At 51.5% G+C, this 18,705-nt stretch overlaps 1 protein-coding gene across 4 annotated transcripts in view; it reads left to right on the top strand.

Moving 5' to 3' along the window:
- ALS2 (alsin Rho guanine nucleotide exchange factor ALS2) overlaps nucleotides 1-18,705 on the top strand; it is a 98,261-nt gene that overhangs the window by 20,095 nt on the left and 59,461 nt on the right. For all 4 annotated transcript variants that reach the window (XM_029068796.1, XM_029068797.2, XM_029068798.2 and 1 more), the window contains exons 2-4: nucleotides 8,408-8,488; nucleotides 11,983-12,137; nucleotides 13,296-14,236. In XM_029068796.1, the coding sequence (XP_028924629.1) occupies nucleotides 8,469-8,488; nucleotides 11,983-12,137; nucleotides 13,296-14,236 (1,116 nt within the window). In that variant the 5' untranslated portion in view covers nucleotides 8,408-8,468. The remainder of the gene's footprint in view (nucleotides 1-8,407; nucleotides 8,489-11,982; nucleotides 12,138-13,295; nucleotides 14,237-18,705) is intronic.

Below are 18,705 nucleotides of genomic sequence, written 5' to 3' on the forward strand. Positions count from 1 at the left end.
AAAGTGTTGGGCTCTCCTGGGGGGTTTTGACCCGGGTCGGTTTTGATTGGGACCAGGACGGGTGCGGTTTGTAGAAGACACTCAGCTCTTTTGGGTTAAACCACAGGCTGAACCGAAAAGGCAGAGTGGCCTAGTGGATAGAGCAAGGATCTGGGAGTCAGAAAGGTCTGGGTTCTAATTTCAGCTCCAGCACTTGTCTGTTTTGTGACCTTAGGCAAGTTAGTTCACTTCTCTAGGCCTCAGGGACCTCATCTGTAAAATGGGAATTATTAATAATAATAATGGTATTTACTTGCTCACTCTGTGCCCGGCACTGTTCTAAGCAGTGGGCTGGATACAACCAAATTGGGTTGAACGCAGTCCCTGTCCCCTGTGAGGCCCACAGTCACAATCCCCATTTTACAGATGGGGTCACTGAGGCCCAGAGAAGTGAAGTGACTTGCTCGAGGTCACACAGCAGACAAGTGGCTTACCCGGGATTAGAACCCATGACCTTCGGACTCCCAGGCCCGTGCTCTATCCACAGAGCCGTGCTGCTTAAGATTTAGACTGTGAGCCCTCGTGGGACAGGGACTGGGTCCAACCCGCTCATCTCGTGTCTACCTCAGAGCTTAGAACAGTGATTGGCACATAGTTAGCACTTAACAAGTACCATTATTATTATTATTGCAACCATTTCTCCCCGTATTGAATCATTATACGCCAGCGCGGGTCGGGCGTGAGCCAGAACAGACTGGAACTGTGGGAAAAGCGCTCGTCCTGATTGTTCTGGGGTGTTCCGTCCAAATCGCAGCATGGAGACGTGCGGATGAACCAGTCTGCCTGCCTTGGGGGGCGGCGGGCGGGGACCACCAAGATGGTCAGAGGAAAGAGGGGAACACCTGTCCCAGATCGAAAGGTTTAGGACCCGCAGGCTGAGAGGGGCACGGTTTGAACCTCACGTCTGCCAAACTCACTCGTCCCCTCTTCAAAGCCCTACTGAGAGCTCACCTCCTCCAAGAGGCCTTCCCACACTGAGCTTCCCCTTTTCCCTCTGCTCCTCCCTCTTCCCCCTTCACCTTCCCTCAGCTGAGCCCCCTTCCCCTCTGTTCCCCCTTCCCCTTTCCCCTCCCCTCAGCACTGTGCTCCTTTGTATAGATTATTTATTACCCTATTTTTTTCGTTAATGAGGTGTCCATCCCCTTGATTCTATTTATCGTGATGATGTCGCCTTGTTTTTGTTTCGTTCTGTTTTGCTGTGCCATCTGTCTCCCCCGATTAGACTGTGAGCCCGTCACTGGGCAAGGATTGTCTCTATCTGTTGCCGAATTGTCCATTCTAAGCGCTTAGTACAGTGCTCTGCACATAGTGAGCGCTCAATAAATACTACTACTAATAATATTGGGATTTGTTAAGCGCTTACTCTGTGCCAGGCACTGTTTTAAGTGCTGGGGTAGATACCAGGTAATCAGGTTGTCCCACGTAGGGCTTACAGTCGTCATCCCCATTTTACAGATGAGGGAACTGAGGCACTGAGAAGTGAAGCGACTTGCTCAAAGTCACCCAGCTGACAGGTGGCAGGGCAAGGATTCGAACCCATGACCTCTGACTCCCAAACCAGGCTCTTGCCACTAAGCCACGCTGCTTCTCTCTACTACTGAATGAATGAAGAGTAGAAAATCCAGAGCGGTGAGGACGGGGTGAACTCCAAACTGATGCTCACCGCTTGCCTGCTGTGTGACCTTGGGCAACAATAATAATAATAATAATGGCGGTATTTTGTGATCGCTTACTGTGTCCCAGGCACTGTACTAAGCGCTGGGTTGGATACAAGCAAACCGGGTTGGACACAGGCCCTGTCCCACGTGGGGCTCACAGTCTCAATCCTCATCTTACAATTGAGGTGACTGAGGCACAGAGAATTGAAGTGATTTGCCCAAGGTCACCCAGCAGACAAGGGGCGAAGCTGGGATTAGAATCCGTGTCCTTCTGACTCCCGGGCCCGTGCCCTATCTAATAGACCATGCTGCTTCTCACGTAATTACTCCGTCAACTTAAAAATCTTGATGATCTAATGAATAGTATTCTAAGGATCCTGCAGAGACGGGGAATTTGGAGTGCGTGTTTTGTTTCGAAAATTGACGGTCCATATCAAAAGTTTCCGAGGAAGCCTAACCTTTTTTCAGTGTTTCCGGCCTATCAGGCAACGTTCATTTTCAGATCCAGCGTTTCATACTTCGGCAAATTTATCATTGCTGGACTTGAGGAACTGTTGGAGACTTCCTTAGCCGGAATGCTTCTGCCAAGTTGTGAATACGATTTAACGCTAATAACCGTGCTGCTTTGGAACAGGATACATTTTCATTCATTCATTCAATCGTACTTATTGAGCGCTTACTGTGTGCAGAGCACTGTACTAAGCGCTTGGAATGTACAATAAGGCAGCAGATAGAGACAATCCCTGCCCAACAGCGGGCTCACAGTCTCAAAGGCGGAGACAGACGACGAAACAAAACAAGTAGACAGGTAGCCGGTCCGGAGAGGAACTTTCTCTTCCCCAGTCCTTGATTGTAAATATTGAGACTTGTTTGACCTAGTTTGATCTCTCCCACTCCCTTCTGCGTCGCCCTTGCCACGTGTCCGTTGTGTGACCTTGGGCAAGTCACTTACCTTCTCTGTGCCTCAGTTCCCTCATCTGTAAAATGGGGATGAAAGACCGTGAGCCCCGTGTGGGACAACCTGATGACCCTGTATCTCCCCCAGCGCTTAGAACAGTGCTCTGCACATAGTAAGCGCTTAACAAATACCAACATTTTTATCATTATTATTATTATTACCACGCTGCTTCTCAGCTCCCGCTTCTCTCTCCTCCACCATCCGGACCTGCGGTCTCTGCCCTGCTTGGGAGTTTCCGAGCCGGGAATTTCCCAACCGGGCCATCGGGCAGTTGAAACAAAAGTTATTTTCTTTGAGCGGGTTGTCACCGTCCATACCTTCTGTGAAGTGTATGCACCGCTGAACTCCAGGAACAGGGTAATGATGATGATGCAGTTTGTTCAGCGCTTACTATGTGCCAAGCACTGTTCTAAGCACTGGGGGGGGATACAAGGTGATCAAGTTGTCCCACGTGGGGCTCACAGTCCTCATCCCCATTTGACTGATGAGGGAACTGAGGGACAGAGAAGTGAAGTGACTTGCCCAGCGTCACACAGCTGACAAGTGGCGGAGCCGGGATTAGAACCCATGACCTCTGACTCCCAAGCCCGGGCTTTTTCCACTGAGCCACGCTGCTTCTCAGGGTAAAGAGGCATCTTGCCCATCACAGTGCTGGGAACGCCTCAGGCCCTGTTTTCAGTAGTGATGATATTTGTTAAGCACTTATTCGTTCATTCAGTCGTATTTATTGAGCGCTTACTATGTGCAGAGCACTGTACTAAGCGCTTGGAATATACAATTTGGCAACAGATAGAGACAGTCCCTGCCCAGTGACGGGTTTACAGTCTAATCTACACTTAGTATGCGCCTGGTACCTGTTCGAAGCTCCGGGGTGGATACAAGCGAATCGAGTTGAATACAGTCCCTGTCCCACAGTGGGGCTCGCAGTTTCAATCCCCATTTTACAGATGAGATAATCGAGGCACAGAGAATACTAATCATAATAATAATGGCATTTGTTAAGCGCTTACTACGTGCCTGGCACTGTTCTAAGCACTGGGGTGGATACAAGCGAATCGAGTTGAATAGAGTCCCTGTCCCACAGTGGGGCTCACAGTTTCAGTCCCCATTTTACAGATGAGGTAATCGAGGCACAGAGAATACTAATCATATACTAATAATGGTATTTCTTAAGCGCTTACTATGTGCCTGGAACTATAGTAAGCTCCGGGGTGGGTACAAGCGAATCAGGTTGGACACGGTCCTTGGTCCGACGTGAGGCTCGCAATCTCAATCCACAGGTTACAGATGAGGTAATCGAGGCACAGAGACGTGAGGGCACAGAGGGCACCCAGCAGGCAAGTGGCGGAGCCGGGATTAGAACCCAGGACCTTCTGACTCCCAGGTGGAACCTAGTTCAGTGCTCCGCAGAGAGCGGGGTGCTCAATAAACTGGTATTGCAATTTACGCAAGCTTTTGTAATTCTCCTACTACACCCGGCCCACACACTTGGCTCCTCTAATGCTGACATTCTCGCTGTCCCTCCATCTCTCCTCTTTCACCGTCGACCTCCCGCCCCCATCCTGCTCCTGTGGCCTGGATCACCCTCCCTCCTATCGGACGGACGATGACTCTCCCCCCTCTTCAAAGCCTTATCGAAGGCCCACCTCCTCCAAGAGGCCTCCCCTGACTAAGCGCCCTTTTCTTTTTCTTCCGCTGCCTTCTTCATCCCCCCTTTCACCCCCGCTTCTGTCCCTATCTGTCATTTATTTATTTCTATTAATGTTCGTCTCCCCGTCTAGACGGTAAGCTCACGGTGGGCAGGGAATGAGTCTGCTTATTGATAATAACAATAATAATAATATTGGTATTTGTTAAGCGCTTACTAGGTGCCGAGCACTGTTCTAAGCGCTGGGGTAGATACAGGGTAATCAGGATGTCCCACGTGAGGTCACAGTTAATCCCCATTTTACAGATGAGAGAACTGAGGCACAGAGAAGTGAAGTGACTTGCCCACAGTCACACAGCTGACAAGTGGCAGAGCTGGGATTCAAACTCATGACCTCTGACTCCCAAGCCCGGGCTCTAATAATGTGGGTATTGGTTAAGCGCTTACTATGTGCAGAGCACTGTTCTAAGCGCTGGGGGAGATAGAGGGTCAGCTGGTTGGCCCACGCGAGGCTCACAGTTAATCCCCATTTTACAGATGAGGTCACTGAGGCCCAGAGAAGTGAAGTGACTTGCCCACAGTCACACAGCTGACGAGTGGCAGAGCTGGGAGTCGAACCCATGACCTCTCTTGATCTATTGTACCCTCCCAAACGCTTAGTACAGTGCTCTGCACACGGTAAGTGCTCAGTAAATACGATCGAGTGACTAGCAGATGCTTACCGCGTGCTAAGCGTTGGGGCAGATAGAGTTGGAGAGCCGTCAGAATAGAAGCCAAGCCGGTATAAGCACCGTGTCTTGTCTCAACTCCCCCGGCAGTAAGTCAGTCAGTGGTATTTATTGAGCGCTTACTGTGTGCAGAGCACTGTACTAAGTGCGTGGGAGAGGCCAATACAACAGACATATTCCCTGCCTATAACGGGCTTACAGTCTAGAGGGGGAGATCGACGTTAATATAAGTCAATAAATTACAGATAGGGACATAAGGGCTGTGGGGCCGGAGTGAGGAATAAAGGGAGCAAGTCCGGATTTTCCTACGTAGGGACAACCTGGCCCTGGTGATCGAACACAGTAGAGAGGCAGGCTTGTCTCGGCGAACAAACAAAATTCACTGCCGTTGCTTCTCCGAGTCAGTGTATTTTTGCCGTTTTGGGGCTCGGGACCCGAATTCCTATTTAATAATAATAATAATGTTGGTATTTGTCAAGCGCTTACTATGTGCAGAGCACTGTTCTAAGCGCTGGAGTAGATACAGGGTCACCAGGGTGTCCCCACGTGAGGCTCGCAGTCTTCATCCCCATTTTCCAGATGAGGGAACTGAGGCCCAGAGAAGTGAAGCGACTCGCCCACAGTCACCCGGCTGACAAGTGACAGAGCCGGGATTCGAACCCACGACCTCTGACTCCCAAGCCCGGGCTCTTTCCGCTGAGCCACGCTGCTTCTCTATTTCAAATATAGAGGAGGAGTGGTCTCCAACGACATCAGCTAGAACAGTGCTTTGCCCCGGTCATTTGTTGACGCTCGCTCTTTCTCTTCATTCTCTTGCTTTTGGATCCCTAAGCTTCCAAAATCACTGACCCGGTTCTTTTTTTCAAAAAACTTCTCCACGGCGACTTCTACAGTTAGGAGTCACCGCTGAGGTTCGTTTCCCTGTGTCGGAAGTTCCAGTTTGCTATCGATCGATCCATCGATGGTATTTTTTGAACGCTTACTGTGTGCAGAGCGTTGTGCTAAGCTCTTGGGAAGGTGCAGTCCAACGGAGTTGGTAACGCGATCTCTTCCCAAGATGAGCTGACAGTTTGAGCCTAGTGGAGATTTGCAAGCAGAATGAAGAATTTTGATATTCTGAGGGATTTTTCTGTTCTCGTGGATGCTTCCCAGCTCTAACACTGGGTTGCCAGGTGACCTTGGGCTAGTCACTTAACGTCTCTGGGTCGCTGTCCCCTCACCTGTAAAATGGGGTGAAGCAGCATGGCTTAGCGGGCCTGGGAGTGAGAAGGACCTGGGTTCTAATCCCGGCTCCACCGCGTGTCTGCCATGTGACCTTGGGCAAGTCTTGGGCAAGTCACTTCTCCGTGCCTCAGGTACCTCATCTGTAAAATGGGGATGGAGACTGTGAGCCCCACGTGGGACAAGGGTCTGGGTCCAACCCGATCTGCTTGTATCCACCCCAGTGCTTAGTATAGTGCCTGGCACATCGTAAGTGCTTAAGAAAAAATGCCATTATTATTATATTATATTATTATTATTATGAAGAATAATATTATTGTTCTCTGGGCCTCAGTCCCCTCATCTGTAAAATGGAGATTGACTGGGAGTCCCATATGGGGCAGGAACTGTGTCCACCCTGATTGTAACTACCCCAGTACTTGTAACTATCCCAGTACTTAGAAGAGGGCTTGGCCCAGAGCGCTTAACCAGTTATACCATTGTTATAATACCGTTGGTATTTGTTAAGCGCTTACTATGTGCAGAGCACCGTTCTAAGCACCGGGGTAGATACAGGGGAATGAGGTTGTCCCACGTGAGGCTCACAGTCTTCATTCCCATTTTACAGATGAGGGAACTGAGGCACCGAGAAGTGAAGTGACTTGCCCACAGTCACGCAGCTGACAAGTGGCAGAGCCGGGATTTGAACCCGTGATTTCTGACTCCCAAGCCCGTGTTCTTTCCACTGAGCCTTGCTGCTTCCAATATATTAATATTATACCCACTTTCCCTATCTCTTAATATGGGAGCCCTGGTTGGATGGAGGGTCGGGGGAGAGGAAGGGTGTGGTGTGGATGTGTCTAAGTGTGTGTGGGTCCCCAGACTGATTATCTTGTATCTGCCCCAGAGGTTAACACACAGTAAGCGTTTATCATTATTATTATCATCAGGTGCCGAGTCGTTTCCGATTCATAGCGACTCTGCCGAGTAAATTTTGCACAACTGTTTACTGAACGCCAGCTCTCCGCCGAGCGCTAAACTAGACTTGAAAACAGTGGCCGAGGCGTACCCGGCACTGTGATGGGCCCCATGCCTTTTATCGCCCGTTCCTGGCGTTCGGAGGCTTATTCATTTCCCGGGACGTATCGATGGTGCCAGTACACCCTAGAGATGCGGCGTCTCTTCGGCTGATGGGAAAATCCGTGGCTCAGCTAATCCCGAGCAAGGGCAGCAGCAACCGCGGGTCCCGGTCGTGGCTGAGGAAGACCGTGAGAAGCAGCGTGGCTCGGCGGAAAGAGCCCGGGCTTGGGAGTCGGAGGTCGTGGGTTCTAATCTCGGCTCCGCCGCTTGTCTTTGGGCAAGTCGCTTGAACTTCTCTGAGCCTCTGTGACCTCATCTGTAAAATGGGGATGGAGACTGGCAGCCCCAGGGGGGCAACCTGATTACCTTGTATCTCCCCCAGCGCTTAGAACAGTGCTCGGCACATGGTAAGCGCTTAACAAATGCCATCATCATCATTATTATTGTTATTAAGACCAGGAATAATAATAATGTCGGTATTTGTTAAGCGCTTACTATGTGCCGAGCACTGTTCTAAGCCCTGGGGGGGGGATACAAGGTGATCGGGTCGTCCCACGTGAGGCTCACAGTCTCGATCCTCATTTTACAGATGAGGTCACTGAGGCCCAGAGAAGTGAAGTGACTTGCCCAAAGTCACGCTGCTGACAAGCGGCGGAGCCGGGATTAGAACCCGTGACCTCTGACTCCCAAGCCCGGGCTCTTTCCACTGAGCCACGCTGCTTCAAGCAAGTGGGGTGGCGGGGTTGCCCCCCAGCCTCGGTGGGCAGCAATTGGCCCAGGTGGGAGGGGTTTGGGGGCCAGAGTCCCGGCTCAGCCGGTTTTTGTCTGTCAGCGGTTCCGTTGCAGGCAGAGTGGGGAAGTCCTCCCCCTCTTCTGGCAGGCGACAGAGAAAATAGTTTGCATACTTTTCCACTCTTTCTGTTACCTTGCAAATATATACCTAAGGAAAGGGTTTTGTTTCTATTTTCCCTTTCTGAGGGATGAAATAGCAACGTCTTTTCTCCAGTCCCTCCCTGAGCCCTGCGGTGCTCGTGCGTGAAGAAGCCGTCTAACTCTTTTGTATGTGTTTTTTGTGGTGGTGTCTGTCTGTTTCCAGAGCGGCTCGATTCTTTCCGCGAAAAGGAAATGATCTGGTGATGGAGTGCTTCGACTGACCGATGGACCCGCAGGAGAGCAGGTGAGGGGTTCGAGGAAGCGCGTGTTTGCCGGTCAGACGATTGCTTCAGCCCGCCCTTTGGGTCGATCCAAATTTTCGGATTGAGGTTGGTGGGGGGGGGGGGAGGGGGGCGGGGGTCATCTGACAGCCAAAGGTCGTGGGAGGGAGGAAGTCACGACGACGACTCTGACCGGCGGTGAACGTGAACGCGATAGTCGTTTTCTGAACTTCTCTGAGGAACTTGAGCTAAAATAAATAATGATGATGATGATGGTATTTGTTCAGCGCTTACTATGAGCCAAGCACTGTTCTAAGCGCTGGGGGAGATACAAGGTGGTCAGGTTGGCCCGCATCGGGGTCACGGTCTCTGTCTCCATTTTCCAGATGAGGTAACTGAGGCACAGAGAAGTGAAGTGACTCGCCCCGAGTCACACAGCCGACAGGTGGCGGAGCCGGGATTAGAACTCACGACCTCTGACTCCCAAGCCAGGGCTCAATCAATCGGTGGTGTTTATTAGGCGCTTACTGTGGGCAGAGCACTGTACTAAGTGCTTGGGAAAGTACAATAGAACAGAGGTGGTAGGTGAAATCCCTGACCTCAAGGAGATTAGAGAGGCAGCGTGGCCTAATGGATAGAGCACAGGCTTGGGAGTCAGAAGGAGCTGGGTTCTAATTCCCGCTCTGTCGCTTGGCTGCTGTGTGACCTTTAGTCAAGTCACTTCTCTGCACCTCAGCTCCATGTGGCTTAATAATAATAATAATTGTGGTATTTGTTAAGCGCTTACTATGTACCAAGTACTGTTCTAAGCACCGGGGTAGATAGTAGGTAATCAGGTTGAACACAATCTCTGTCCCTCACGGGACTCTCAATAATAATGTTGGTATCTGTTAAGCGCTTACTATGTGCAGAGCACTGTTCTAAGCGCTGGGGGAGACACAGGGGAATCAGGTTGTCCCACGTGGGGCTCACAGTCTTAATCCCCATTTTCCAGACGAGGTAACTGAAGCCCAGAGAAGTGAAGCGACTTGCCCACAGTCACACAGCAGACACGTGGCAGAGCCGGGATTCGAACCCACGACCTGTGACATCCAGGCCCGGGCTCTTTCCACTAGGCCGTGCTGCTTCTTAACTTTTGATTAAGTCTTGATTAAGGCTGTAAGCCCCAAGTGGGACATGGACTGTTTTCACCCAATTAGCTTATGTCTACCCCACCGCTTAGTAATGATAATAATGTTGGCATTTGTTAAGCGCTTACTGTGTGCAGAGAACTGTTCTAAGCGCTGGGGAGGATACAAGGTGATCAGGTTGTCCCACGTGGGGCTCTCGGTCTTAATCCCCATTTTACAGATGAGGGAACTGAGGCCCGGAGAAGTGAGGCGACTTGCCCAAAGTCACACAGCTGACAAGCGGCGGAGCTGGGATTTGAACCCATGACCTCTGGCTCCCCAGCCCGTGCTCTTTCCACTGAGCCACGCTTAGTACAGTGCCTGGCACTGTACTAAGCGCTGAACTACCATAAAAAAAAAAATACCGATGTGAACAAAAAAAGGAAGTTAAGAATTCTCCACCCTCCGGATCTCACTGCGTCCAAGGGGCTGAAAACCAATCTCCCATCTTCTAGTCGGTCAGTCAGGGTCCCCTCCCTTTTCCGCCCCCGCCCCTTCCCCCACCGCCCGGCGTGGCCTTCTCCAAGTGGGGGAGTCTCTGTGAAGATGGCTTCAATCTCTGAGCAGATCTCCAGATGGAGGGGGGCCTCTTCTGCAGCTGCGGGTTTGTGGTTTCCCTTCCACACTCACCCACCCCAACCGCCCCAGCAAGTGTCGGCGGGGCGAAGGAGAGAAGGAGGGAGAATCCGGGGGTGTGGGGGGGGGGGCGACACCGAGTCCCCCAGCAAAGCCAGCCTTTGGTCACGGGACGGGCTCAACCTGTCACCACATCTATTGTCCTGTACTCTCCTGAGCGCCTAGTAATAATACTAATAATTACGGTATTTGTTAAGCACTTACTATGTGCAGAGCACTGTTCTAAGCGCTGGGGGAGATCCAGGATAATCAGATTGTCCCACGTGGGGCTCACATTTTTTAATCCCCATTTTTGCAGATGAGGTCACTGGGGCACAGAGAAGTGAAGTGACTTGCCCAAGGTCACCCAGCAGACAAGTGGCGGAGCCGGGATTAGAACCCGCGACCTCTGACTCCCAAGCCCGGGCTCTTTCCGCCAAGCCACGCGGCTTCTCTACAGGGCTCTGCACACAGAAAGCGCTCAAAAAATAGCATTGGTTGATTGATTTGATGCCCACACACGCATTTTCTCTCTCACACACACCCCCCAACCCTCCACACACCTTGATTTTGGTAAAAAGTAAGGGAAAACTACAGATAAGGAGATTTATTGGTGCCACTTTTCCCGGGAGGAGGAGGAGGAGAGCGGGCTGGGATGGAGACGGACGGTAGTGAAGTGAGATGGAAGGGCTTTGAAGCCAGTGGTGAGGAGCTTTTCCTCATGTATATATTAACACTATAACAATAAACAGACACATTCCCTGCCCACAACGAGCCTACGGTCTAGAGGGGGAGACAGACATTAATATAAATAAATAAATTACAGATATGTCCTAAGTGCTTGGGTAGAAGATAATCAGGTCAGACACAGTCCCTATCCCACATGGGACTCTCAGTGTGTAAGTAGGCAAGAGAAAAGATGTTGAGAGATGTAGAGTCCGCTCCCTGCCAACGAGGAGCATAAAGCGCTTAGTACAGCGCTCTGCACACAGCGCTCAATAAATACGATTGAATGAATGAATGAAATCCAGCGGGGGAGATGGTATGTGAAAAGAAATTAAGGAGAAGGGATGTGTGTAAGCGCAAAAGCAACAAATAAAATTCCACCCCATGCAGACCCCAGGAGTGAAACGGGTGGGCGGCCCTTGAGAAGAGGAGCAGGTGGCCTAGTAGATAGAACATGGGCCTGGGAGTCAGAAGGTCATGGGTTCTAATCCTGACTCTGCCACGCATCTGCTCTGTGACCTTGGGCTACTCACTTAACTTCTTTGTGCCTCAGTTACCTCATCTGTAAATTGAGGATCGAGACTGTGAGTCCCACTGGGGACAGAGACTGTGTCTAACCTGATCAGCTTGTACCTGTTTCAACACATGGTACAGTGCCTGGCACACAGTGCCTAACAGATATCGTTCTCTGTGCCTCAGTTTCCTCACCTGAAAATGGAGATTAATGCCATGAGCCTCATGTGTGTCAGGGACTGTGTCCAACCTAATTAGCTTGTATCTACTCCTGAACTTAGGACAGTGCCTGGTACACGGTAAGAGCTTAACAAATATCATTCTCCGTGCCTCTGTTCCCTCATCTGTAAAACGGGGATTAAGACTTTGAGCCCCACGTGGGACAGGGACTGTGCCTGACCCGACAGTGGCCAGGCACGACGTAAGGGCTGAATAAATGCCACAGTTATTATTAGAAGACCCGCCGTCTGACCTTTGTCTTTTCCCTCGCGCAGCTCAGCCGAGGCAGAAGGAGCCAGAGAGAGGGGCCTGGTCCGCGTTTGGTCGGCGAGGTCGTGCCGTGAGACCCCAGAGAGGCTTCGGGGCTGGGGAGGGAAGACCGTCCTCCAAGCGGCCCTGGGCGTCAGTCACGGCGTCCTCCTGACCGAAGGTATTCACGGCCGGCGGCCGCTCATGAGAGACCCCCGTGGCCGCCCGGGGAGGGGGACTCCGAAACCGGGAAAACGCTCCATATTCATCCGTGGTCGTTAGCGAGAGCCTCCTGGGTGGAGAAACACTGAACACTGAGCGCTCGGGAGAGAATGTTGAGGGAGAAACCGACTCTGAGGGAAGAAGAAGGAACGTCCATTTAGTCATTCGGCCGTAATTATTGAGCGCTTACCGGGTACAGAGTACTGTACTAAGCGCTTGGGAGGGTACAGTAGAACAATAACAGACACGTTCCCTGCCCACAGTGAGTTTCCAATCTCTTGTCCTCCATCGCAAAGTGAGCCCTGGGTAGAGATTTGTCGTTAGCCCCCGACCCGGGACCCGAAGCGCCAAACCCTAGCAAAGTGGTCAACGGATACCTCAGTGATCACTCCCGTCAGGGTCTTGCCCGTTGGCCTGCCTCTGAGGTGAGGTGGCGCCTGCTTTTTATTTTTCAAGAGAATTTTCTAGCGGCAAGACTCTTCCCTGCCAGTGCTTGGCACACAGTAAGCACTTAACAAATACCATAATTATTAATTATTATTACAGGGACGGTGTCCAGCCCTGGCACTCCTTTTTTTATAATGGTATTTATTAACCGCTTACTAAATGCCAGGCACCGTTCTAAGCGCTGGGATAGATAGAGAAGCAGCTTGGCTTAGTGGAAAGAGCCCAGACCTGGGAGTCAGAAGACGTGGGTTCTAATCCCGGCCCCGCCACCTGTCAGCTGGGTGACCTTGGGCAAGCCACCTCACTTCTCCGGGCCTGAGTTACCTCATCTGTAAAATGGGGATGAAGACTGTAAGCCCTCCATGGGACAACCTCATTACCTTGTATCTACCCCAATGCTTAGAAGGGTGCTTGGCACATAGTAAGCGCTTAACAGATTCCATCATTATTATTATTACACGTTAATCAGATCGGACACAGTCCCTGTTGCACATGGGGCTCCTGGTCTTAATCCCTATTTTATAGATGGGGTACGTAAGGCCCAGAGAAGGGGCACAACTTGCCCAAGGTAACTAGGGAGATGGGTGGAGCCGGGATGAGAACCCAGGTCCTTGTGACTCCGGGGCCAGGGCTCTATCCACCGGGCCACCCCGTCCCTCCTCTCTTTCAGGCGGCGAAGTGTACAGCTTCGGACAGCTGCCCTGGAAGCTCGAGGCGGAGGCGGAGGGACCGCGGCCGAGCGGCCCCGTCCTAGAACATGCCCTGGTCGGGCAGCGCGTGGTGGCCGTGGCCACGGGCAGCTTCCACAGCGGGGCCGTCACGGAGGCCGGCGCCGTGTACATGTGGGGGGAGAACGGCGCGGGCCAGTGCGCCGTGGCCGAGCAGGCCCGCGTGCCCGAGCCCAGTCTCGTGGCCCTGGAGGACCCCGAGCCCGGCCCGCCGCTGCCCGTGCGCGTCCTGCAGCTGGCCTGCGGCGAGGAGCACACCCTGGCCCTGTCCATCAGCCGGGAGATCTGGGCCTGGGGCACGGGCTGCCAGCTGGGCCTCCTGACGGCCTCCTTCCCGGTGACCAGGCCGCAGAAGGTGGAGCACCTGGCCGGGCGGGTGGTGCTGCAGGTGGCCTGCGGGCTCTCCCACAGCCTGGCCCTGGTCCAGTGCCCGCCCGCCCTCGACCGGAAGCCGCTCCCCGAGAGATGCCGCCACTGCAGCCAGCTCCTGATCACCATGACGGACAAAGAAGACCACGTCATCATATCGGACAGTCACTGCTGCCCTCTGGGAGTGGTCCTCCCCGACGTCCAGGAGGACGGCGGCACCGGGCCCAAGCCCCCGCTGGGGCCCCCGGACGGGGGAGGCCCGGCCGAGGCCCCGGGCCAGGGCCGGGGAAGGGGCCCAGTGGGGGCCCACGCGCCTGTGGCTCCCGAAGGGCCCGTCGGCCCGGCCCAGGGTGTGGGAGGGGAGGCCGAACCCTGCCCGCCGGAGGCGAGCGGGGCCCAGGGGCCGGACGGGGCCGGGGGTGGGCCCACAGACACCGACGAGGGGCTGCGGAAGGCGTCGGATCCCTCAGGAAGAGAGGATGCCGGGAGAAGAGCCAACGTGGAGCCGGCTCAGGTACGTGCCGGTCGTTTGTTGTTGCTGTTGTTGCTGTTCTTTATTTTTATGCTATTTTTTCAGCACTTAGTCTACGCCAGGCACCGTTCTAAGCCCTGGGGTAGATAAAAGTTAATCCCACATGAGGCTCACGGTCTTAATCCCGACTTTACAGATGAGAGAACTGAGGCACGGCGAAGTAAAGTGACTTGCCTGAGGTCCCACAGCAAAGTGGCGGAGGAGGGATTAGAACCCAGGTCCTCCTGACTCCCAAGCCCGAGCACCGGGGTAGATACGAGCTAATCGGGGTGGATGCAGTCTCCGGCCCTCATGGGGCTCGTATTCTTAATCCCCGTTTTACAGGTGAGGGAACTGAGGCACGGAGAAGGGAAGTGACTTGCTCAAGGTCACACAGCAGACAAATGGTGGAGCCAGGATTAGAACCCTCTGACTCCCAGACCCGGACTCTATCCACTAGGCCTCACTGCCTCTCTAAGCAGCATGTTGACACGGGTGCGAAGCCGGTTGCTGGAATTACCCATGGGAAACTTTCAAAAGGCAACTCTTTGCCAGGGACCCCTCGCTTTGAGATTTCAGATTCCTGTCCTTAAACAGTGCACTGTCAGTGGAATAAGTCTGGATTAACTGGGTTTCAATCCATCAGTCAATGGTATTTATCGAGCGCTTAGTGTGACAGAGCCCTGCACTACACACTTGGGCGAGAACCGTCCAACAGAGGTGGTAGACACGATCCCTCACCGTGACCAGCTGACAGTCTGTGGATTCACCTTTTCTGTGTACAGTTTTGTCAGGTGTGAGTTTGAGTTGTTCAGAGGAATTTACTCAGAAGGAGTCCATCTCCTCCGACACGTTTTTCCTTCTTTATCTTTGGTTATTGGGATTTAGCTACCTTCTGCCCTCATTTCCCCCGCTTAATGACTTCAAGCTCCTACAGGATAGGGATCCTGTCCATCATTCATTCATTCAGTCGTATTTATTGAGCGGTTACTGCGTGCAGAGCACTGTACTAAGTACTCAGGAAGTACAATTTGGCAACAGAGAGAGACAATCCCTGCCCACAACGGGGTCACAGTCTAGAAGAGGGGAGAGAGACATCAAAGATAAGAGTGTCAACTCTGTTGGACTCTTCCACTTGACTGCCCGTGTATAAAGGTTCTTTAGGTCTGGGTTTATCCAACAATCGGTCGTATTTATTAAGCCCTTACTGTGTGTAAGCACTGTACTAAGCACTTGGGAGCGTGCAATATAAGACACTTTGTAGATACGTTCTCTGCCCATGAGCAGCTTACAGTCTGGAGGCGGAGAGAGAGAGGTTGAAATGAATAAATTACAGATATGAACTCGAGTGCTGTGGGGCTGAGGAAGGGGTGACTAAGGGGTGCAACTCCTAGTGCTCGGGTGACCCAGAAGGAAGAGGAAGAAGAGGAAATGAGGGCTTAATCAGGGAAGACCTCTTGGAGGAGATGTGCTTTTCGTAAGGCTTTGAAGGTGGGGAGAGTGACCGTCTGTCGGGCGTGAAGGGGGAGGGAGCTCCAGGTCAGAGGGAGGACGTGGGCGAGCAGTCGGTGGCAAGACAGATGAGATGGAAGTGCATTGAGCAGGTTGATGTTAGGGGAGCAGAGTTGGTGGGTGTCCGTTATTTCTCATCAGTTATGGCCAGGAACTTAGCGAGCTCTCTAAGAAAACAGGCAGGAGAAAACAGACCAACTAGAGGAAAAGCTCAGTGAAATTCCAAGATATTGAGGAAGTGCGAAATACCATACTTAGTATATTTTGAAAACTACTTCAGACGCTGCATCAGCCAGAGTTGTAGTCACGATACTCAATCCAAATCCTGGCGACTTTGGACAGAAATGGCAACTTTTGGGTGCCTTTCATTTTGAAGCTTAAAGGGAATTTTGCCCAGAAAGGTGTCCCTTATGGGTGCATCAGAACAGTGAAAATAGCCGGATTTTTTTTTTTCCTTCAGAGCTGCCATTCCGAAACAGTTTCCTGGTAATCGGAACCAGCTTTGGCTTTCAAGAGTGAGAGCCTATTCCTGTATTGGTTTTTCTTGAAGAAATATCCTGATTTAGAGAGTGTATTGGGGGAGGTTGGTGTATGTATCACCCCGTGGCATGGATTAATAAGCGTTTGGAGGATTCAGCCCTCGCTTGTCCTTTGAATTTGATCCCTGGTCTGGAATGGGTGACACAGATCCCTTAGAGATAAGAATTTATTTATTTTTTCCCCTCTCCTTCCTTCCCAGTGCAGCTCCTCAGGAAACACCAGTTCCATGTCTAGATTTGGGGCCCTCTGTCAAAAGGAACGATGTCATTCTCTCGTCAGTAGAGTTTCTTTGGAAAGCAATTTGACATTAAGGGAACTCAGTCTGAGACACACTGTAGTAGTGCAATAATAGTGGTATTTGATGAGCGCTTACTATGTGCCAGGCACTGTACTAAGCCCTGGGGTAGATATAGGAAAATCAGGTTTCACATGGGGATCACAGCCAAGTAGGAAGAGAACACATATTGAATCCCCATTTTGCAGATGAGGGAGCCGAGGCACAGAGAAGTGAAGTGACTTGCCTAAGGTTACACAGCAGGTAAGTGGCGGAGCCAGGATTAGAACCCAGGTCCTCTGACTCCCAGGCCCAGATTCTTTCAATGTCATTCATATTTAATAATAATGTTGGTATTTATTAAGTGCTTACTATATGTCAAGTACTGTTCTAAGCTCTGGAGTAGATACAAGGTAGTCAGGTTGTCCCACGTGGGACTCACAGAACTTAATCCCCATTTTCCTGATGAGGTAACTGAGGCACAGAGAAGTGAAGTGACTCGCCCAAGGTCACACAGCAGACAACTGGCAGAGCTGGGACTAGAACTCACAACCTTTGACTCCCAAACCCGGACTCTTTCCACTAAGCCACATTTACTGAGTGCTTACTGTGTGCGGAGCACTGTACTGAGCACTTGGGAAAGCACACTATAACAATATAACAGCTACATTCCCTGCCCACAACGAGCTTACAGTCTAGAGGCGGAGACGGACGTTAATGTAAATGAATAAATTACAGATATGGACATGAGTGCCGTAGGGTCGGGAGGGGGCACGAATAAGTCAGGGCGATGCAGAAGGGAGTTGAAGAAAAGGCTAAGAGGGCTTAGTCAGGGAAGTCTTCTTGGAGGAGATGGGCCTTCGCTAAGACTCTGAATGTGAGGAGAGTCACTGTCCGTCAGATATGAGGAGGGAGGGCGTTCCAGGCCAGCGGCAGGACGTGGGCAAGAGGTCGACGGTGAAATAGAGGAGATGGAGGGACAAAGAGGAGCAACTAGGCCGACTTTCAACTAGGCCACGCTGCTTCTCAGGGGGAGTGGAAGTCGTAGAGATAGCCTGAGCTGTTTATTGTGGGCAGAATACTGTACTAAAAACTGGGAGAATACACAGGTGAGAGTTAGGCGTGGTCTCGGGCGACACACAATATTCATTCATTCATTCGATAGTATTTATTGAGCGCTTACTATGTGCAGAGCACTGTACTAAGCGCTTGGAATGTACAAATCGGTAGCAGATAGAGACAGTCCCTGCCCTTTGACGGGCGCACAGTCTAATCGGGGGAGACAGACAATGAACTAATATAAATTCAAAGTGACACAGAAGATCAAATTAAGGGTAGCAAGTCTGTTAACCAAGAGGACCTGGAGGGGCCCTGCGATGCTGGCACCCAAATCGGGCTGTGACTTTGCCTCTGCCTAATTACCTCCCGCCTCCTCATTCCCCGGATTAAACTTCGAGCTCTAGAACGTTTCCAGGAAGTCCAAAAAAGAGCACTGAAAGTCGGTCAGTTTGAAAAGAAGCAGGTGTGCTCTGTACAATGCTCTGGACACAGTCTCGCAAAGTGGATAGAGCGTGGGCCTGGGAGTCAGAAGATCATGGGTTCTATTGCCCTTGATTCTATTTATTGCCATTGTTCTTGTCTGTCCGTCTCCCCCGATTAGACCGTGCGCCCGTCAAAGGGCAGGGACTGTCTCTATCTGTTACCGATTTGTACATTCCAAGCGCTTAGTACAGTGCTCTGCACTTAGTAAGCGCTCATTAAATACTATTGAATGAATGAATAATTCTGGCTCCGCCACTTCATTGCTGTGTGGCCGTGGGCAAGACACTTAAATTATCTTTGCCTAAGTTACGTCAGCTGTAATACGGGGATTGAGACTGTGAGCCCCTCATGGGAAAGGGACTGTGTCCAACCTGATTTGCTTGTATCCACCCCAGCGCTTAGAACAGTGCCTGGCAAATAGTAAGCGCTTAACAAACACCACAATTATTATTATTATTAGTAAGTGCTCAATACATAGCACTGGGTTGATGGATTGTCCCATAGAAACTCGCAGGGAAAGACTAAGCCTCCCTTTTCCTCATGTCCCCTGCCCGCCCCACAGCACTTGGATATATATATATATATACACATATCTGTAATTCTA

This window comes from Ornithorhynchus anatinus, chromosome 7 (genome assembly GCF_004115215.2).
Source record: "Ornithorhynchus anatinus isolate Pmale09 chromosome 7, mOrnAna1.pri.v4, whole genome shotgun sequence".
Taxonomy (NCBI): Eukaryota; Metazoa; Chordata; class Mammalia; order Monotremata; family Ornithorhynchidae; genus Ornithorhynchus; species Ornithorhynchus anatinus.